Consider the following 23785-nt stretch of genomic DNA (forward strand, 5'->3'; position numbering starts at 1 on the left):
ATTTTTCTGTCTTGTTGGACACAGTGCAGCCACGACACAACACTGGTGCAGACACATGTGCATGGAGTTTGCACACTCTTTCTAATACAAAGTCATTTCACTCTGGAGAGTGAAAATGTCGCAAAATGAAGCACAAATATATCAAATGTGCCAAAAAAGTCGCAAAAATATGGGAAACAATTAGAAAATTCTAAGATAAATGACCACCAATAAGAAGTTAAATAGTCACATTTTTATTTTGGGTGGATGCACATAGTTTAAATTGTGTATAGATGTCTTTAGTATAGGACACATAAATCTATTTTCCTTTAATTTTTAACAAAAAAAGCAAAGCAACTTGAATATGCAATAAGAACAAGAAAGACAATTACATTTATTAAGTGTGATATTTATTTACACCATTTGCCAATCACTTTGAATTGGGGTTACGGTAATGTATGACTTGTCATTGTAATTTAATGACTTGTCATAGTAATTTAACAAAATAAAATACATTTTTTAAGTTATTAGAGAAATCCAGTAACAGACATGGAGGGCCCTTGTTCTGACAAGATTCCCTCTTCCCAGCCAGCTGTAGGGAGTTTTCTTCTGCAAAGGTAAAACTTTAGTAGAGAACTGTAGAGAATTCTACGGAAAAGTTTGAACAATGCTTGGATTTACTATTTCAAACGAAAGAGCAGCATTGTCCCCCTCCACATTCGTCACTTGGCCTAAATTGCCAGGTCAAACAGCCCTGTGTATGAGTTATGGTAACTAGATTTCTGGAGATGTGTTTTGATTTCCATATTTAGCATCAGTAAGAAATGATTTTCCATAGAGGAGGAACATTGGGTATGTCTCATGGTTTTTTTTTGAGGACATGGGATCTTTTAGTTCAACATTTTAGGATAACAGGCTATACTGACTGGAGATTTTTTAAAGGTTACCTGTCACCTATAAAGAAAGCCCACAACAAAGCACATTTTATAAATAACCCCCTTAGTCCCCTTGTAACCATATTTAACATATGTCCTTATGTTTTATAGATGTTTTATAATTTAATCTTATACCTCTAATGTATGCAAAGAGGAGGCACTCTGGGGATCCCATCTTCTTCTCTACCTATCAGGAGGAGAGGTAAGTACTCGTAGCACCACCTCTTTGCATACACTGAAACTCTGTGGGAAAGTTCTGTTGATAGGACCCATAGTAGCTTATACCTACGGGTCAGAGGTATAAGATTAAATTATAAAAGAACTATAAAACATCAGGACATATGTTGAATATGCTTTTAAAAGGGAAAAGGAGGTTATTTCGAAAATATGTGTTGTGGGCTATCTAAAGGTGTCTTTTTAATGTATCACGTCAAACCGATTTAATCAGTAATGAGTTAAACGTCACAAGGAAATTACAAAACTTTGGGATGAATTCAAACCAAACTATTTAAAATGAAGCACTGAAATTCTTATATAAAGACATTAACGATAAATTAGCCCCAGAATACAAAAATGTGGTTAATATGTATATTCTGTTCCCACATATGTTAGTGAGTACCCAAAAATATACAGTAATAACAGAATAATAAAGTGCAATTGCAAAAGAGAAAACATTTCAAAGATATATTACATTAAATAGAAACATGGACGCTTGTTCAGAAATGTATCTGTTGTCCAGTTAATTCATGCCTTCCACTTTGTGAATAAAAATGGAAAAATGCTGCAGCACCTCCATAGAGAAAAAAATATTTGTTAGGGGTTAAACTAAATGTTTTGAATATTTTCATGGCAATGCTAAATTAAAATCACAATACATCTGATTTAAAGCAAAACCTAACCCAATAAGATGCAATAATGTCATCAAGATATAGCCAAAGATTATGGATATACAGCATTTAGATACGTTCTATTATCTGATATAATGCATATTGCCAGCCACTAAAAGGGGTTTTCCCACAAAGCAAACTTAAGCCCTATCCACGGGATAGGGCCTAACATGCTGATCAGTGGGGGTCTCCTCTGACTAATGGAGCAGACGGTCGTGCATGATCGTTCTGCTCCATTAATATAAAGTAGATGGTCATTTATTAGTAAAGAAATTAATAGCTATGGCTTATGAATCAGCTCACCAGTATTGGCGTTTCCATGGCAGAGGCCGTGTATGAGAATTAACAAGGCTGGTCAGATTGCAGTTCAATGCAAGAGAATAAATATAATGGTGTACATTCAACACAGATATCGGTGGAGTTGCAAAGGTAGTTACATTTTAGTAGTAGTTAAAGAAATGATTAAAAGTACTAAAATGTAGCTATCACAGCACGTCCTCCTGTCACTTACATGGTCATTCATACCATTAATTATCTCCATTTTTCTTCAGTTACCTTACAGAAAAATTGAAAAGAGAGATGTTACATCTCCCCTGAGTAACTCAATGGGTGTCATTTATCTTTAGTCAGGACATTTGTGCGTGGCTTTTTTGGTTATTCAGGGTTTGGGACCTGTTTGATTTATCGTAGATGTTGATACATCCAGCTGCTGAATCAACACACTCTTCTGCAATCTCTTTTAAAGTTTTTCCTATGCATGATCTGGATTAGAGTTTACATTTTTAACCGCGATTTACGCCAAAATTGCACCATCTTCTACATCAACATCGGGATTTTAAAGATATATCAGGTGCAACAATGAAAAATGCCAGGCGATTGGGAAAGTTGCAAAGTTTGTCCCAATTTTGCAAATTTGCCAAAAAAGAGAAAAGCCTGAGATAAATGACCCAAATGTGTTCTGCAAAACCCAAAGCACATGTATCACCATTTTTAATACTAGTTAGGTAAGCACCTAGATTTTAATTTGCATATAGTGTAACCCACATATGTTATATTAGATGTGTGCAAACAATGGCATATGTAACTTGATTAAAGGATGTAAAATTATATCATTTCACTTAATTGATTAATGTTTGTCAATTTGCTGATAAAAGAAAAAGTATAGATATTGCATCTTCCCCAAATGTAAACAAACCCTTTGTTGATAACCACGTATCTCTGTTTTGTCTGTTACACATTCCTCAATGTTTTGCCTCTTTAGGCTACACATCTGTAAAACTATCTTTTGAGATTTCACTTAAGGCAGGGTCCAGATTCAAAATCTGTTAGTATTTTTGAATAATTCTTTTGCTGGTACAGATTTTTGTTCTTGCTCTTATTATTGTCCGTAGTTAACAAATAATAAATCCTCTTTTTATTGTCTTAATTCTGTTTACTGTTTCATTTTAATGAAGTTAAAAATACCCTCTCTGTTCTAATATTCATTTGATAAGGCCACATTGCTCGCCCAATGTGATATTATTGGAACATATTCTCTTTGCCTCAACTAATTCTGCCTTTGTAACAAATTTTATTGTATGTACTGGTTGCCAGCTTCACGTAAAGAGAATGGAATCACGTTCTTAAAGGAAATCTACCATTGTTTTTATGCATTGTGAACCAAACATACCTTGAGAAAGCGCTAGCTACATTTATGCAGAAAAATATCTTGTTTAATCCTGGGTGCCAAGCATAAACACATTACACATTACGCTTCCTGAACTGTCCCGACAAAACAAATCAACCTGAGCTGGATGACTCATACACAGTAGCTGGGGGATGGTTCAGCGATTAATTACTTCTACCTGTCAGTGACAACACAGTAAATACAGTTTCCCTGAAGCAGTGCATAATTAGGGTGAGGAGAACCCGGGCAGCCACAGGAGCGACAGAGCCTAATTATCATAATTGTATAATAGTTTTTTCATCAAAACCACTCAGTTCAGAGATTAAACAAGATATGTTTCTGCATCAGTATAGCTACAGCATTCTCAAGGTATGTTTGGTTCATAATGCATAAAATCAAATTGTAGGTTTCCTTTAAGATGAACAACACATCGTGGCTTTGGTACGTCTTTTCTTCATGTTAGTTATAATCTTTATATCAAGGAAATGTGTTTCTGTAGCTGGCTGGTCAAATGTGAACTTCAGATTCACACCTAAGATACCACCCTTCACCAGCAACATGTGAATCTGTAAATATTTGTCATTAACCATAAATAAATTGTACTGTAATAAAAAATCAATGGCAAGTATAATGAAACATTGTAGATCGTGATGGTATATGCTGTATTTGCTATGGTGGTATTCTTTTGCAATTAGTGTTAGAAGAAATCTGCCATCAAAATCAAGCATGATAAACCAGGCGGCACTTACTCACAGATCCATGCACCATGACTGTGGTAGTCTAATTATATTTGTTACTAAGATTTTGACTATAGATTTCCTTTAAATTGTGGAATACATGAAAATTGTCACAATGTCACATGTAATAACCTGAAACTTCTGAATCCTCTTAAAGGTAACCAGAAACCCTATATACAAGCTGAGTTATAGGTGGGAATCAACCCAGGCACCTAGTCTCTTATTCAAAGAACCAACGCCTGAAATTATAGGATGAAGGGGTGAGGGGAGGTGTTTTTGTGTGATTTGGGCAAACCATCAATACAAGGTTTCTCCATCATAAGAGTTGTAACTGACCAATACATTCCTGAATTACTTGTGCCAATAGCTTCTTTATGTAAGATGGGACTGTCATTTAGTGTACAATGTTTTTAGAGACCAATAAATCATGTACCAGCCTGTACACATGGGAACACACTTTGCACCAGTTTTTTGTCAGACTTTGCATGTTCTTTCTAGTGCAAAGTACTTGCACAGGTAGTAACTAGAGAAATATCATTGTCACATTTGTGTTGCATGTGACCCTTTTGTGACACAGCTGTACTATTCTTTATGCAACACAAATTTCTGCACTGAAGGGGAAGTTCTGGTGCTTAGTCGGACTGTGTGTAGGATTTAACATGCAAAGTTATTATTATTTATTTATAGAGGACCATTAATTCCGTGGTGCTATACAATCAGTAAGATAATAACAAATGCAAGTACAAAATATAAAACTACAGTGATCAGGAGACAAGTGGAAGGAGGACACTGCAAGTAAGGACTCAGAGTCTATATGGGAGAGAGGATGGAGACATAAGGTGAAGGAACATATCAGTGCAGTTATTGTGCATTGTGTTGCACTCCCTATGTTTAAGGTGCACTGAATAAAGTTGGTGCACTTTGTCAGAGCAGTGCAGGGGGCTCCAGATTCATGCATAATGTGCACCAGAAATCCTGAATCTGGCACATAGTACAGACTGCACTGTTCTTAGTAAATGTGCCCCATGGTATATCTTGCTTAAAAGAGATACATTTAAATGAATATAAATTAAATGTTGAACACAATTAATCACAGTTCTTTACTCATTTTTGGTCTGATGCAAATTGTTCTAATAAGAGGTTAGAAGGGTGGCATTGGTTGAAAATTGACTGTTAAAATTAACATACAGGAAAATAATGGCAAAACATTGGATCATAACTGAGATGTGTGATATCAATACTGCTTTCACTAACTTCTGCATTTTATTTTTGCCTAACTTTATATGCACAGGACTGTTTTCTCTGTACCATAGGGTTGCACAGGGAGGTAGGTAATGTGCATTACATTACATTACAATGTATGAGTCATATCCTTCTAAGGTTGTGCTGTCTTGCATTTTGTGTAGAATATAAATGTATATGATCTCTACATTTTTCAATAAAAGGTCTGTAATTACTGTAAAAACCGGTGGCACGATATTGGTCATAAAATTTGATACATAATAGGAGAAGTAATAAAGATGTTCTCCTTGATTTTGCCAGTTGGATAACACTCATGCAGAAGATAACAGTAAATAATTGTCAATGTTCATTACACAATTCCAAAGTCTATCAGGAACTTCCTGAGCACATGATCTTTTATGTCATTAAATACTTTACGGATGTTTTCCGTATCGGTGGCACAGGTTTCATGTGGATAAAGTTTACGTTCTGTTTTCTGTTTCTCCTTCCCCAAAACATCTTTGACTTTTGTTTTCTCGTATATTTCATAATACATTGATTCAATGAAATCTTTAGCAGCTTTAGCATCCTGCCGAGGACCTACAGAAGAAAGAAAATTTTGCTTTTCAACAACAAAAAATAATAAAAATCGGTCTATTTTCCTAAAAGTTTGATAGCACTTCAATTCTGTTTTCTGGAATTAGCCAAGCGATGCCTGCCCATTCCATCTATTAATAGGTTACTTTTGCCACCTAATTCTTGCGTTGTTGCTTATACAGGCGGTCCCCTACTTAAGAACACTCAACTTACATACGACCCCTAGTTACAAACTGACCACTGGATATTGGTAATTTATTGTGCTTTAGTCCTAGGCTACAATGATCTGCTGTAACAGTTATCACAGGTGTCTGTAATGAAGCTTTAGTGTTAATCCTGGTTCTTATGACAATCCAACATTTTTAAAATCCAATTGTCACAGAGACCAAAAAAAGTTCGGGCTGGAGCTACAATGATAAAATATACAGTTCAGACTTACATACAAATTCAACTTAAGAACAAACCTACAGACCCTATCTTGTATGTAACCCGGGGACTGCCTGTAGCTCATTTCTGTGTACGACTGTCCTTGGCTATCTCCCACCAATTTCCTAGAACTGACTGGGGTCCCCATTCTTCTAATTACTGGAGGTCCCGTTCTTATGATCAGTGGGAACCCGAGCTGGTGAACTCTCACCAGAAAAAAAAGTTAGCCCATGTCCTGTGGATTGGGAATAACTTTCAAAGTTTAGGACAAACCCTTTCTCTCACAGTTGTCAGTAGAATATGGAGACAGGAATCTGATGACGCTTAAGAAAGTGGGAAAAGAAAGGGACATATTCCTTTAATAAAGTATATAACAAAGTTTACTATTACTGTCTGCACTATTGATTTATAAAAATTTGTAACAGTTTTGTTACGGTTGTGAGGACTGGAAAAGTCTATCAAATGTCATGTTGACAAAACATTAAACCCTTCATAAAGGTGTTCTAGTGTGGCAGTCTAGACTAGAACGATGGTTACCTGTCGGTTACCTGGCCTGTAAACGACAGTAATTATGTGTATATAATACAGTGGTTATGCTCTGTCATTGCTGAGTGGTGTTGAGTCTTTTAGAGTTTTGCTCAATGAAGAAGTTTTGCATGACACCCGTATTTAAACTATTCTCAAAATGCAAAAGAGCTGAATGCCAACAGGGGTGATTTGTACCATTTGTCTCTTTTGGCAAATACCTTCTGTGTTTTAAAAGAAATGTCTTTCATCAAAGTTTTCTGTAAATCATCAATGTACCAGCATTTACATTTCTAAACAGAAGCCATTAAACTGTGCTCAGACTGGCTACCATCATCCTCTACACAGTGGTGAAAATGCACTGTACCTCGCCAGGGTAAAAAATGCAGCTGGTTTACAAATATTTTAGATGTAGTAGATCTATCAGTATGATATATTTTAGATTTCCCTTCACTTACTGATTAACTTCTTCAGGACAGCTCACAGTATATATATATATATATAAATATATATATATATATATATATATATATATATACACGTTGGCCCTATCTGAGATTTGTGCCACTCCAACTCCCGGTTTGGCTAATAGTTAGCTGTATATTTGAGTATGTATGTAATGCTGTAACACTCACAGTCATGTATGTGGATTCTACCTGCGTCCCACCTGAACTGGACCTCCTTTTGAGCTTACCGGGCATCTGATCCGGGGTGTCCGGGGTGAACACCGAGGTTGCCCGATGCCCCATAGCCTTCCTTCTTTTGGCAGGAGAATGAATTGACTGAGCATGCGAATAAACATTATAGAATGAAAAAAAATAATAAAATAAGTCCCCACCACTTTCGCTAAACAATTCAAAGTGTTTGAAGTGGAAAAAAATACAAAGTCACCAATAAACCCGCACATATTTGGTATTGCCATGTCCGTAACAAACTGTAATAAATCTGAAGTAATACTGGACACACATGGTGAATGCAGTAAAAAAAAAGCAGGAAACACTTGCCAAAAATCGACTATGATTTTTCATCTAATCCCTTTTCGAAAAGTGATCAAAAAAGGAACATGCACCAAAATGATACCAATGTAAAGAACAAATTGTCAACCAAAAAATAAGCTCTCAGCAAAAAGGAAAAAAGACAACAAAGGTGGCACTGCCTCGTATAGTATTATAAGTAATGAGGGAGCTAATCTAGAAGTTAGTGCTGCTCACCTCAACAAGGAACTATAGTAAGTTGACTGCAGCGTTCTCCAGGAGACGGCACCAGAAATTGCCAAATATATATAGGATTTAAAAAAGGTGGTATATTGAGCAGTCTTCAGCAAAGGCTCAGAAAAATAAGACCTACAAGCCTACTATACGATACCATAAATGGTGAGCTCTAGCAAGTGTGGGTCTGCTTACCCCCCTCTCTCAGTGCCCAAACCTGCCTGCCTCGCACACTAGCTAGAGCTCATTTATGGTATCGTATAGTAGGCATGTAGGTCTTATTTTTTTTAGCCTTGTTGCATCGGTCACTTTAACCTTTATTGATGATACCGCTTGCACTTTAGCTCTTCTTGGTTATTTTCACCTTGACATTTATGTCTATTGTTGTTGACACCTAGGCAGTCTGTAGTAGGGTTTAACCCCTTAAGGACGGAGGGTTTTTCGGCTCATTTCTCGCTCTCCAACTTCAAAAATCCATAACTTTTTCATTTTTCCATGTACAGACCTGTGTGAGGGCTTATTTTGTGCGTAACAAATTTTACTTTCCCGTAATGTTATTTATTTTAACATGCCATGTACTGCGAAGCTGAAAAAAAATTCCAAATGTGGAAAAATTGAAAAAAACACGTTCTTGTGTGCTCAGTTTTTACGACTTTCACTCTTCGCTCCAAATAACACGCCTACTTTATTCTTTGGTTCTGTGCGATCGCGGTGATACCAAATTTATATAGGTTTTATTGTGTTTTAATACATTTTCAAAAATTAAACGAATGTGTACAAAAAAGAAAAAAATGTTTTTGCCATCTTCTAACGCTAATAACTTTTTCATACTTTGGCGCACGGAAATGTGTGAGGGGTCATTTTTTTGTGAAATGAAGCGACGTTTTCATTGCTACCATTTTGAGGTCTGTGCGACATTTTGATCATTTTTTATTTCATTTTTTATGTTATGTAAAAAGGTGTAAAAGTCGCATTTCGGACATTTGGGCGTCTCGGAGGTCACCGCCGGCTGTAACCGTTTTTATATTTTGATAGATCGGGCATTTTGGGACGCGGCGATACCTAATATGTTCGTGATTTTTACTGTTTATTATGTTTTATATCAGTTCTAGGGAAAGGGGGGTGATTTGAATTTTTCTTGGTGTACTTTTTAAGTGTTTCTATATTTTGTTTGTTGTCCTGTGGCAATTGTGTCTTACCTTTTGTTTATTAATAAAGAATATTCTGCTTTAAATCTAGCCCTGTATACGCTTCCTGCTTTTTTTTCTTTGGTTGGATTATACAGCTAAACCATGTACCCTGATAATCTAAGCACATTTTCAACGCACAGCATCTCATAGCGCAGAGGAATCATGTATTTTAATGGAATGATTATTTGAGCGGGTTAGCCATTCTGCATATACATTTAGAATATACACACATATGCAACACCCCTGCCAACGTGTAGACAAGGGAGTAGTTGGGAATAAGGCCCTCTACCTGTCAGGATCCATCAGTGAGTCTGATCAACTCACCCAAGGATAATGCAGGAAGATCTCAGGTAATCTGCAGCTGTAGCCTCAATCTGGATAGCCAATAGTTAAGTGGGTGTCGAATGTTATCCAATTACGTGGCTGTATTGTAAACTGGACTGTGATTGGAGAAGTGCTACCGCCTGACCAGGGAAAGGATAAAACCCCTGGTCAGTGGGAGCACAGGCATACATACATACAGTATATGAATACCATACAAACATACAGTATATACACATATATATAATATTTACACCATACACACACATATAGCATTTACACATCATGTACACACATACACATCTATATACAGAAGGTATACACATACATGCAGGATATGCATTCCATGCACACTCATATGTGTATGGATTGTGATGTGAGTATGCTTTATATGTGTGTATATTATGTGTATGTGTGATGTGATGTGTATTTGTTCTATATGTGTGGATATGGTGTATTTACTGTGTGTATGTTTGTACAGTATATGATGTATGTGTGTATATGGTGTGTATATGCCGTATGTATCTATATGCTGCATGTGTGTATGGTGTATATACTGAGAGTGTTTATGGGGTATATACTGGATGTGTGTGTATATGCTATATGTTACTGTATATATGTAAATATGGTGTATATTCACTGGAGGTCAAAATTAGAGAACAATGTATGATCACTTTGCATAAATAATGTAATCTACATTGATCAACATTTAAAGATTTTTATAAGGGATACACCATGGCAGTAGAACAGTGTTTTACAGAAATAACAAAGTGTATCAACATAAAACCTTTTCTCAGGATTCAGGGGTAGTGCACCGCAAGCAATGACGTGGGAGCCGATTCTAACTGTGTAACCATGCTCTTCTCCCTGTGGTGTATGCTGTCTTTTTATAATGCAAAAAAATAAAGAAGATACATTTTAAATACGTGGTGAGTGCCAAACTTTTCTTTTTCTCCTTTTTATTGATGATGACTGTCCATATTGTCAGGCTTACGTGATGTGGATCCACTGGACCACTGCAGACGATGACTCAAGCCACTACCTGGGACCGGAGTCTAAGTGGTACCCGGTTTTCACCAGAGCCCGCCGCGAAGCGGGTTAGACAAGCTGCGGCGTGGTAGCACCAGGTCGTTCCTCAGGCGTGACTTGTCTGCAGTGGCGGCCAAGGTTGAGGTACAGAAACAGCAGTCAAGCTCGAGGTCACAGTCCAGGCACAGGGTCAGGGCAGGAGGCAGAGATGCAACGTCAGAGTCCAAACCGGGGTCAGCAACAGGAGGTCCAAGCAGAAGGGTACGGGAACACAGCACACACGACAGCAACACGGAGGAACACTGGTACACGGGAACACGGAGGAGGTCAGGCAACACAGGAACACGGAGGAAGTCAGGCACGCAGGAGACACAGGAACGCAGGAGATACTGGAACGCAGGCAAATCGCAACAGAGCTTTCTCTAAGGCTGTGAGGCACAAAGATCCGTCAGGGTTAGTTGGAAGAGGCAGATATAAATAGCCTCAGGGGAAATGACCAGCGCCAATCAATGACGCCCTGGCCCTTTAAATTTCCTAGAAGTGCCGCGTGCGCGCCCTAAGGCACGGGACCGCGCGCACAGGGAGCGAGGCCGGGACTCGGGAGCGGGGAGACGTGCTGGTGTGGCGCCTTCGGCCTCCCCCTCTTCTTGGGCTGAAGAAATCTCTGCAGAAGATCACGGTCCAGAATATTGTCCTTCGGCTCCCAAGACCTCTCTTCCGGACCGAACCCCTTCCAGTCGACTAAGAAGAACCGCTTCCCCCTTACTGTCTTCATATCAAGGATGTCTTTTACCTCATAGGTGTCAGTGGAGTCAGCCACAGGGGTAGGAGGAGGTACTTGCCGGGAGAAGCGGTTCAGGATGACAGGCTTGAGCAGGGAGACATGGAAGGAGTTCGGGATGCGCATGGTGGCAGGAAGCCGCAACTTGTAGGATACAGGATTGATACGGGACAGGACCTCGAAAGGACCCAAGAATCGAGGACCGAGCTTGTACCCGGGTATCTTCAGCCGGACGTACCTGGAAGATAACCAGACTTTGTCCCCAGGAGAGAAGACGGGAGGAGGTCTGCGTCTCTTGTCGGCCTGGATTTTAGTGCGAGCAGACGCCCGAAGTAGAGATAAACGAGTCTGTCTCCAGACAGAGCTGAGGTCCTGCACCAATTCTTCCACCGCAGGAACATCCGAGGGAACTGAGAGAGGGAGTGGTGGGCGTGGAATTCTTCCATAGACAATAAAGAATGGAGCTGCAGCAGATTCAGAATCCAGAGAGTTGTAGGAGAACTCTGCACAGGGTAACAAAGTGGACCAGTCGTCCTGACGGGCAGAGAAAATGACGCAGGTAGCAGCCCAGACTCTGGTTGACTCTCTCCACTTGACCATTGGACTGAGGGTGGTAGGCTGAAGAAAAGTCCAACTTCACCTGCAGTTGGCTGCAGAGTGAGCGCCAGAAGCGGGAGACAAATTGAACTCCACGATCAGAGACGATGTGCAGGGGAAGCCCATGTAGCCGGAATATATGTTGGAAGAAGAGGCTGGCAAGAAGTGGAGCAGACGGTAGACCTGGAAGAGGAACGAAATGAGACATCTTCGAAAACCGGTCTGTCACCACCCAGATGACAGTATTGCCCGAGAAAGATGGAAGATTCGTGACAAAGTCCATAGCCACGTGTGACCACGGGCGACTGGGTATAGGCAACGGAAGCAAGAGACCAGCCGGTTTTAGACGAGAAGGCTTATTTCAAGCACAGGAGGTGCAGGATCCCACAAAGTCCCAAACCACAAGTCAGGCCACCAGTAGTAGCGGGAGATGAGGGCCACGGAGCGTTGCACCCCAGGGTGCCCAGCCAGGCGGGAAGAATGTCCCCATAACAAAATCCTCTTCCGCAGAGCAGGTCGGACATACGTCTTGCCAGGGGGAAGCTGCCGAAGATCCACAGGAGTGGCTGCAACCAACTGTTCAGGAGAGATGATATACTGAGGAACCGGCTCTTCTCCAACAACATCTGAGGCACGGGAAAGGGCATCAGCCTTGATATTCTTCTCTGCTGGTCGGAAGTGGATCTTCAAATTGAAGCAGGAGAAGAATAGTGACCAACGGGCTTGCCTGGGATTAAGACGTTGGGCTGTCTGGAGGTACGAAAGGTTCTTATGACCCGTGTAAACACAGACTGGATAGCGAACACCCTCCAAAAGATATCGCCATTCTTCCAGGGCAAGTTTGATAGCCAAAAGTTCCTTGTCACCAATAGAGTAGTTCTTCTCTGCAGTAGAAAAAGTTTTAGAAAAGAAACCGCACGTAAGAGTTCGGCCCCTTTGTCCCTTCTGGGTAAGCACAGCCCCTGCACCGACAGAAGATGCGTCCACCTCCAAGATAAAAGGCTTCTCTGTATCAGGTCTAGAAAGGATCGGAGCTTTAGCAAAGGCGGATTTTAACTTTGCAAAGGCCTCTTCAGCTGCTGGAGGCCAAAGGCGTGGATTAGCGCCCCTTCCTGGTGAGTGCCACGATGGGAGCAACAAGAGTAGAAAAATGAGGAATGAACTGTCGGTAGTAGTTTGCGAAGCCTAGGAATCTCTGAATGGCGCGAAGACCCTCTGGACGTGGCCACTGAAGAATGACAGTTTGGTAGGATCCATCTGGAGACCCCTGTCGGAGATGATGTAACCAAGAAAAGGTAGACTCCGTTGATGGAAGAGACATTTCTCGAGCTTAGCGTAGAGACAATTGGCTCGAAGGCGGCCTAGGACTTGCTGTACGTGAGATTGAGGAGTCTTGAGATCTGGAGAGAACACCAAGATGTCATCTAGGTAGACCACTACACACGTATACAGAAGGTCCCTGAAGATGTCATTGACAAACTCCTGGAAGACAGCTGGAGCATTGCATAATCCAAAAGGCATCACAAGGTATTCGAAGTGACCATCTCGGGTGTTAAATGCTGTCTTCCATTCGTCTCCCTTGCGGATACGAATAAGATTGTAGGCCCCGCGAAGATCCAACTTAGAGAAAATCTTGGAACCGCGCAGGCGATCAAACAGTTCTGTGATCAGTGGCAGAGGGTAGCGTTTTTTAACCGTGATCTTATTAAGTCCACGATAATCAATACAAGGACGCAAGGAGCCGTCCTTCTTAGTAACAAAGAAGAATCCTGCACCCGCAGGAGAAGAGGACTTCCGTATGAAACCTCTTTGCAAGTTCTCCTGGATATACTCTGACATGGCAGTGGTCTCAGGAACGGAGAGTGGATACATCCGGCCTCTGGGAGGAGAAGTGCCCGGCAATAACTCAATAGGGCAATCGTAGGGTCGATGCGGTGGCAAAGTCTCAGCCTGCTTTTTAGAGAAGACGTCAGAGAAGTCCTGGTAGCACGTGGGTAAACCCTCCAAAGGCTTCGTAGACAGAGAGGAGGCCAATACAGGTACAGGCAGGGAGGCCCCTATACAGCGGGACCGGCACTCAGGACCCCAATGAAGGATCTCCCCTGTCATCCAATTGAGAACAGGAGCATGGAGCTGCAGCCACGGAAGACCCAACAGGATAGAGGACATGGAAAAGGTAGCACGTAAAAGGACAGTCTCTCCTTGTGCAATACTCCGACTTGCAAGGACAGAGGCCTGGTGCGTTACAGGACCGGGTCAGAGATGATCTGGCCACTTACGGATGAGATGACCAACGGCTTCTCAAGGCGAACCACTGGGATGTGATGCCGGGAGACCAGAGTGGCATCCACAAAATTCCCTGCAGAACCGGAGTCCAAGAAAGCAGAGACTTGGATCTGGGGACTGGCGCCAACGCTGAGAAACACCGGAATCAACAGACGTGGAGAAGCTTGGCAGACACCTAGGGACGCTTCTCCCAAGAACACTAGGTGCTGGCGTTTCCCGGACGCTGAGGACGGATAGGACAGGACCCGATGAAGTGCTCCGGACTAGCACAATAAAGGCAAAGGTTACCCTGGTCCCTTCTGATGCGTTCCTGGGAGGAGAGTCTAGCTCTGTCCAACTCCATAGGCTCCTCTGCGGGTGGTATGACCTGAGGCTGGAGTGGTCTTTGGAAGGCCGGGGCCAGGCGGGGAAGGCGTCGAGGACGGACTTGAGGTTGCTCGAGGCGTGATTCCTCAGCACGCTCTCTAAATCACACGTCTATCTGGGTGGCCAAGGTGATGAGACCACTCAGAGTAGACGGCAGATCACGAGCGGCCAGAGCATCCTTCACATGAGAAGCGAGACCCTTCTTGAAAGCGGCAGACAAGGCGGCGTCATTCCAGGCAAGTTCTGACGCCAAAGTACGGAACTGGACCGCATACTCTCCCACGGAGGAATTTCCCTGGCGTAAGTTCAATAAGGCAGACTCGGCGGAGGAGGCCCGAGCTGGTTCCTCAAACACAGCCCTAAATTCGGACACAAAGGCCGTGAGAGAAGCCGTAACAGGGTCGCTTCTGTCCCACAGGGGTGTAGCCCAGGCCAGAGCTTTCCCAGAGAGTAGGCTGATTAAAAATGCCACCTTCGATCGCTCCGAAATAAACTGGGTCGGCATAAGCTCAATATGCAGGGAGCACTGAGTTAAAAAACTTCTGCACATCTTAGGATCACCATCATATTTGCTGTGCATGGACAAGCGCATCCTGGGTTCAACAGCTGGAAGAGGAGTCGGAGCTGTAGGAGTCGCTAGAGCAGCTTCCGGAACCTGTTGCGGTTGTTGGTTGGCTAATAGTTGCTGCAACATGTCAGTGACCTGCTCCAGCTGATCATGCTGCGCAGCAATCTGCCGGGTTTGATGCATCACAATAGTAGCGAGGTCAGGCTTGCTAGGAAACGGAACCTCGGCGGGATCCATGGCCGGATCTTACTGTCAGGCTTACGGGATGTGGATCCACTGGACCACTGCAGACGATGACTCAAGCCACTACCTGGCAGCGGAGTCTAAGTGGAACCCGGTTTTCACCAGAGCCCGCCGCAAAGTGGGTTAGACAAGCTGTGGCGTGGTAGCACCAGGTCGTTCCTCAGGCGTGACTTGTCTGCAGTGGCGGCCAAGGTTGAGGTACAGAAACAGCAGTCAAGCTCGAGGTCACAGTCCAGGCACAGGGTCAGGGCAGGAGGCAGAGATGCAACGTCAGAGTCCAAACCGGGGTCAGCAACAGGAGGTCCAAGCAGAAGGGTACGGGAACACAGCACACACGACAGCAACACGGAGGAACACTGGTACACGGGAACACGGAGGAGGTCAGGCAACACAGGAACACGGAGGAAGTCAGGCATGCAGGAGACACAGGAACGCGGTAGACACTGGAACACAGGCAAATCGCAACAGAGCTTTCTCTAAGGCTGTGAGGCACAAAGATCAGGCAGGGTTAGTTGGGAGATGCAGATATAAATAGCCTCATGGGAAATGACCAGCGCCAATCAATGACGCCCTGGCCCTTTAAATTTCCTAGAAGTGCCGCGCACGCGTCCTAAGGCGCAGGACCGCGCGCACAGGGAGCGAGGCCGGGACTCGGGAGCGGGGAGAGGTGAGACGCGCTGGCGCGGTGCCTGCGGGGAGCGAGAGGCACGGGTGAGCCCGCGACCCGCGATGTGGGTCGCGGGTCCACCCGTGACACATATTCTGTCATATGGAATGTGCAAATCATATGCATTTGCAGTCTTAGAAGAGTGTTCTGAGAAAAGGGAGGGGGTGTCATTATCTCTTTTGCTTTCCTCCTGAAGTAATGCATAATCTTTAAACAGATATAGTAAAACACACATATGTCAAGTCGATTCAGTGGTGAAAAGTATCTCAGTTGGAAAAAGGATATTAATCATCCTCTACTGACCTCATTGTATCACAGAAAATCTGATATAATGGACAGTTAGTATAAAGGCCGTTAAGGCATGGTCTGATGGATATCGTATAGTTGATATGATATCCATCTAGTTATTCTTTTCTCATGAAGTAAAACTTATGACATGCTATAAGACAGAATCTGTAATTATCTGATTTACAAAAAAACATACAATTTGTAATGCATATTAGGTTAGTTTGTCAACATTAGATTGTTTGGGTCTGAATAGGGGCGCCATCTTGGCATTCCCATTAGTATTCCCATCAGGGACCCAGTCAAAGGCTAAGAAAGGGGGCCCCTTAGTAAAAATTATAAAGTACAATATTTGTATTCATTCTGTGGGGCTCTAATTCATTATGGTGGCGAAGTATTTTATTTGTTATGGGGGCACTATTTAGATTTACAATATATACTGGACATAGTGTGCACATAAGAAATAATATATATATATATATATATATATATATATATATATTGCTCATAATAAATTATTATATAAACAGGACCCCATAGAATATATAACAGTATTATAGTCTATTAAATTCTGGAGTGTTTACCACTGCTGCGATGCACTGTGTACAAGCACCCATAGGCGGCAGTTATGCAGCCATGTGCATTACAGCCTGTGACGTTCATGCTTTTGTGGATAGGGAAGAAAGGGTCATTATTTTGCTACAGGTGCCTTTTGTAGTTACACTTCTGGTCAAGACATATTTGCTGGTTGTTCCTCTCACATGGGAAGCTATGGGCTGTGTTTATGTTCATGTACAGTTGCTGCCCTGTCTGGCCATAACCTAAGAGGTTTTGAGAGGTCAAACACTGAAATAACATCTTTAATTATTAATTAAAGAGGACCTGTCAGGGCAATTTGATACACTATACCGCACACAGTCAGCATGGACTTGCGGTTTAGTGTCCCAAATCAAGTCCCTCCGTGGGTGCTATAAAAAGAAAAAATGTTATACTTACATAGAGTTGGGTCCGATGAGGCGCATCGGACCCATCTTTTGTGCTCGCTACTTCAGTGAAGACAGAGCACTACATCCCAGCTTCATTGCAGTGAAGTACAATAACCACAGCGCATGCACAGTGAAACCAAGGTGTAGGACGCTGGCTTCAATACCGGACTGTGCGGTTATGGGGAGCACTGAAACGTGGTAAGTATAAATGTTTTTTATTTTAATACCGGGCACATAGGAACTTGCTAAAGGGTGCCACTTAAGCACCGGTCCATAAGGACCTGTGGGTGGTTTAGTGGCCCTGACAGATTCTCTTTAAAAGGTTTTGTTTCATGGAAAGTTATTACATTTTCCAATATACTTTCTTTATCAATTCCTTACGGTTTTCTAGATCTCTGCTTGCTTTCCTTGTATAAAAAGCTTAATTGTTTACTTCCAGCGGACAGAAATCTGACCATGGTGTTACAGGTGCACGGCTTGTTAGAATCATAGAGAGTAATCAAAATTGTGTGTTATAGTGAGCTGTGCACCTGTGTGACCATGGTCATATTTCTATCCACTGGATATAAACAATGAAGATTTCTATAAAAGGACAGCAAGCTGAGATCTAGAAAACTGTGAGGAATTTATACAGAAAATATATGGGAAACTAACTTAACTTTCCAGTATACAAACATTAACATTTATTTGCCAAAGTGGGAATACCCCTTTAAGCCTAAAAAGCAGCATATAAATGGGCACCATAAGATGTTCGTTAACAGTATATTGCATATTGTTTATCCAAAGAATGTACTGACCTTTGAACCTGGGGAAGTATGTAGCCAAATCAGAGAAACAAATTTTTTCACTAAGCAAGTCAGTCTTATTCAGAAACAGAATGATAGGGGTGTTTGTAAACCAGGGCAACTCCATTATACTCTTGAAAAGAGCCAAACTCTCCCGCATGCGATTCTATGTAAAAAAAAAAGGCAATGTCAGACCACAGCGAAGATGCCACATGAATCACAAATGCTCCTTTTTGGCTATAGGTTAAATTAAAGGTAGACAGATTAGATTGCAATGCCCCCATATTCTTCAACTGTTCCAAATTTATTAAACTGTCTATTGCTGAGTAGCAAGTATCTGGTGCAGTTTAAGACTATTTAATCTAACTATGTACCTCCCGTTTGTCATGACAAATTTTGGTGCACTTTTGTCAAAAAGTGTCTTGATGAATCTATCTGGATTAGTCAGGTGTGAATGTCTACATAATTTAAAAGTGGAAGGGTAGATAAGTTGCTCCTTTTCTCTGACCGAGCTTATATCTAGACAGTAACTTAAGGGGATACATGATGCTCCTTGTGATGACATTTGCTGCTCCTCCCTGCTGCATGGCTTGCATGCGTCCGGGGAATGCACCGCCATGTGAATGTAGCTTCCACAGGTGTTAGTATTAGGACAGGAATATCCATTGGCCATCGGTCTCTATTTAATAACAGTTAGAACTCCCCAGCACCAACCCTTGACAAAGGTCTGTTGACCGAAACACGTATCGGGGCTGGGCAGCGTGGTCTCTCTTCACTCTCCTGAGGTAAAATATGGATCCTTTTATGTTGTACTTTGAGTTTCTGCACTTGCACTTTAATACTTTGCACTTTTTGTCAGCTATTTCGAACACCTTTAGATTAGTTGGTGTTATCATCACGTTTTTTTTTTTAGTTCTGTTCTCATTTTTTGGGACATACCTCAGTAGATATATTTTATATAGACATAACATTTATTAACTGTATGTACTATCAACCTGCTGCCCAGCACCCATGTTTTCTATGCATTCATCCACAGTACTATTTTACATATGATTTGTGGCAGTTTGTTCTCTATATTTTGCTTTGATAATATTGTCTTTTATCCTGAGAGGCCCCTTTGTATCTAGAGATGCCGGAGAGAGCTGCATTAGTCAGGTAGAGGAAATGTTCCCACAGACATGCAAACTTGTTTTTTATATTTTTAAATAAAAGGTTCTCAGTGCTATGATTTTTATATAAACTATATTAAACTTTACCTGGCTCCATGCCAGCTTTCACATGAGGCGTGTGGACAAAGGAGTTGAGTCCTGCCCTCCTGAAAACACTCCTGAAAACACTTGATTTTTTAATTTTTTACATCTAGTCCCCTCCCCTTCCTACTCCTCCTCATTGTGCTGACCGCAGCAAGCAAATCTCGCGCTTCAATCGGCAGCTGATACTAATTGAAATTCACAGAGTGAGTGGAGACGGGTGGATGCAATATGAGGGAGAAGGAAGGAGGAGGGGGGGGGGAGGCTTGATTTGAACAGTGGCAAGAACGAGCATTCACCTCAGGATGGGAGGGAAGGGGGTAAAGTTCCTTTCCAAATGCCCCTGGGACTCGCATGTGAAAGCTGGCAGGGAGCCAGGAAAAGTTTTTTATATAGTTATATAGTTTCACAAACCATATAACTCAGAGCTTTTTAAAAAAACATGTTTGCATTATGTATTATTTTGTCTGTGGGAACCTGTCCCCTGCTAAAAAAAATGCCCTCTGGTGATAGGTTCCCTTTAAGTGATATGTTTGTACAATAATAAAACATTGCTGAGATGGCACTTCAGATGTCTTCAACATGTCACAAAATATATAACAAAAATGTTTAGATGCAATTTGATAGCTGGCCGTTATTTCCTTGTCAAAATGATGGTATCAGCTGTGATTGCATAGTGTACAGGTGCATTCACACATTTCAGTTTTTTATATTTTCATATCATGTTTTGAATCAGTTTTAGCATCAGCTGTGTTGATTTAAAGATAAAATAACTGATGGAAACTGACATATGTATCCACCTTCTTTTCACTGTGTTAGTATAGAATCCCCTGTGGAAGTAGTACACGTCACTCAATGTTGGTGGTATGGGTGCACAAGTAGGCTGCAACACCTCTCATTAACGTTTCGGTCTTATAACATCAGACCTTCTTCAGACACTGTACAGAAAATGAAATATATAAACAAAATAAATACATACATCTCGGTAATAAGCAAAATAATAGGTATAATTAACAAAAATGACAATAAAAGGATCATGAAAAGTGTGAGCCAAATGTGATGGTGGCCTGATGGGTATCGTGGCCTGATTGGTATCGTGGCCTGATTGGTATCGTGGATGCTAATAGCTCGATCGCAGGTAATCACATCCTCACCACCAGTCCCCCTACCTGGTAGTGAACATCTCCTCCTCTAACCTGAGTCCTGCGCAAATGGAACTCCTGCAAAAAGGATTGTCCTTTTGCCCAGCGCAAAAACTTAATACATTTCAGTTGGAACTTGACTTGCAACGGTTCTACAGAACAGTGAGACTTAAGACTTTCTTCTCCACTGAAACCACTCACACTTGGTCCCTCCAGGATTCCCAATCAGTCCTCATCCGACTAAGTGATCTGGGCCTCAGCACCAAAAGCAGCTTATCACCACCCAAAAACGACCACGCAATCGAGAATTTTATATCCTCAGTCAACAAAAATTTTCAGAAATTTAAACGCGGCATAGAAAGGGGTCTCCTATATTTCCCCAGTAATTTTTCAGGCACAGACCGCCAAGCCTTAGAGTCTCTCATCCAGGATAAAAAATTGATAGTCAAACCAGCCGATAAAGGTGGTGCCGTTGTCGTAATGGACAGGGAGGATTATACTGAGGAAATACTCTCCCAATTATCCGATACTAACGTATACCGCAAACTCTCTAGAGATCCCACTAATACACTGTCCCAGAAGATTAAAAACACCCTAGACCAATAACTCCACGACCATACCATAGATCAAAAGACATACAATTTTTTACAAAAACAAAATCCCATCATTACAGTCATTTACATTTTACCTAAAATACATAAAAGATTAGACAAACCCCCTTGTAGACCCATAGTTGCCTCAACTGACTCCCTTCTCTCACCACTGGCCATCTTCATAGAAAAAATACTGACACCATTGACAAAGACAACACCCTCTTTTCTCCTCGATACCAATGACTTCCTGACACACATCCATAACCTACAACAGATCCCACCTGACACCATTCTTGTCACATGGAATGTCTCAAGTCTTTACACAAGCATCCAGCACGACAAAGGTATCTACGCTGCAGCACACCTACTGGACAATTCGCATCATCCACCAAAAATTAAACAATTTTGCCTTGACCTCCTCACACTACAAGAAAATTACTTTATGTTTCCATCACGTCCCCCATGACGGCCAACTGGAGGATGCCCTTTGACCTCTGTGGGAACAGGAAGGAGAGAAGTTAAAAGTCCCCTCCCTGCATCCTCCCACCAGTGTTCTTCCTGTTCCGACAGGGTCAGGATGGAGAGAAGGTCTCTCCTTGCATCATCCAGGTGTAAGGGGGGACGACAGCAATAACCGTCGCGCAGTCCTCGACCAAGCCACGCAGGTTGGGTCCACGGGCGGCTCCGGCCCTCCCTGGACATCCCCGTCCGGCCTTGGAAAACACCGCTCGTCCCACTGGCAGCGGCGCCTAAGGGAGAGCGGTGGCGCTCCGTATGCCTTAAATCAATCCCGTTCATGCTCCTGTTCATGCTCCCAGATGCCGGGTCTCGGAACATGAACGCCGGCTGCAGCCTTCAACAGGGGGATGGGCTCCCCTAGAAGGTATTTAAGTTCCTTTTTGGGGGTACACGTTGATCTGAGGTCTAAGTTCAAAGTTTGTTCTGGACACTTCTGCAGCCGTGTGTTTTTTGTCTCCCTGCCGTCACAGCCATGTCTGAAGAGGCAGATGCAGGCTCTCTCCACCTGCTGGTACCTGTAAGTGTGCTGGAGGAGTCCTCCACATGGTATATATGTATATATATATAGTAATAGACAGTCGAGAAGCAGCACTCCAAAAATTCCATAAAGAAAGAAGTTTATTCCACCATGGAATAAACTTCTTTCTTTATGGAATTTTTGGAGTGCTGCTTCTCGACTGTCTATTACTACATATTGGGGTCTAAGTCGGACCTCTTAGGAAGACCTGCACCCGACATTGTTTTTACACACGGTGCCGCTCCACACACGCTTTTTGGACTATTGTATATATATATATATATATATATATATATATATATATGTATATATATATGTGTGTTTATTATGGTCTCCTGCAACAAATTTCTCCTCCTTCCCTTCCAGGAGGAATCTGGTGGAAAGGTGAAAGGCAAGGAGGAGAAGCAGGAGAAAGGGGGCAAAGTGGCAAGATCCAAATCAAAATCGTCTGATGTTCAGAGCAGAAGATGTAATATGTGCATTAGCAAATTACCCGATACGCATAAATAGCCGATATGTAAATCTTGCATAGATAAATAATTGAGAGACAAAAAAAACCTCCTTTATGGATGAGATTAAGGAGTCCCTCCCCTAAAAGAGCTCGTGTGGATCTAGATTTAGCCACTCCTGCATCAGATTCAGATGTCTCAGAATCTCCATCTTGTTCCTATAAAGATTCAGAAGTAACACATTCTGATTTACAGGACTCAGAAGCCAGGTATTTGTTCCCTATTGAGGAAATGGAAAGACTGTTTAAAGCAGTCAGGGATACGTTAAATATCGAGGACATAATCCCTCCTAGATCAGTGTAAGAGGATCTCTTTGGAGGACTGAGAAACAAAAAGCGAAGAGTCTTTCCTGTCAATGATGCCTTGAAAGATCTGATTACTGCAGAATGGCAGGAACCTGAAAAGAAGATAACGGTCTCCAAAAATTTCAGGAAGCGACTCCTGTTCAAGCCCAATGATTTGAAAATTAGGGATGCTTGTCCTAAGATGGACGTACAAGTCTCCAAGGTGTCTAAAAAGATGGATTTACCGTTTGAAGATGCAGGCCAGCTTTGGGACCCTATGGAACGGAAATCTGAAGCATTTCTCAAGAAAGCATGGGATACATCTATGCTAAACCTTAAGTCTAACCTGACCGTGACCTCTGTAGCCAGGACACTACTCTTCTGGCTGAAGGAGCTGGAAAATCACGTTAAGGACCATACTCCTATTGAAATTATCCTAGAAAATATTCCTCTCCTAAAACTGGTGGCAGCGTTTTTAGCTGATGCCTCAGCAGAGTCCATCAGATTTTCAGCTGATCAGAAGGGGCCCTATCCAACGCATCCAGGAGAGTGCTTTGGCTAAAGCAATGGGGAGGAGACATAAGTTCCAAAACAAAATTGTGTGGAGTCCCCTTTTCCGGCGAATTCGTCTTCGGCCCGGACCTCGATGCCATTCTTGAGAAAGCCGCCGACAAGAAGATGGGATT

General features: G+C 42.1%; 1 protein-coding gene across 2 annotated transcripts in view; it reads right to left on the reverse strand.

The window, feature by feature from the left end:
* Positions 1-212: 212 nt before the first annotated feature.
* LOC140064132 (guanine nucleotide-binding protein subunit alpha-15-like) overlaps positions 213-23785 on the reverse strand; it is a 64441-nt gene continuing 40868 nt past the window's right edge. Inside the window, exons 6-7 of one of the 2 annotated variants that reach the window (XM_072110702.1) lie at positions 18298-18451; positions 213-6025 (exon numbers count right to left, since the gene is read on the reverse strand). In XM_072110702.1, the coding sequence (XP_071966803.1) occupies positions 5796-6025; positions 18298-18451 (384 nt within the window). In that variant the 3' untranslated portion in view covers positions 213-5795. Of the gene's footprint in view, positions 6026-7630; positions 7756-18297; positions 18452-23785 lie in introns of those variants that run through there. The other variant, XM_072110710.1, reaches the window with a different exon arrangement.

This window comes from Engystomops pustulosus, chromosome 1 (genome assembly GCF_040894005.1).
Source record: "Engystomops pustulosus chromosome 1, aEngPut4.maternal, whole genome shotgun sequence".
In the NCBI taxonomy this organism is placed as follows: domain Eukaryota; kingdom Metazoa; phylum Chordata; class Amphibia; order Anura; family Leptodactylidae; genus Engystomops; species Engystomops pustulosus.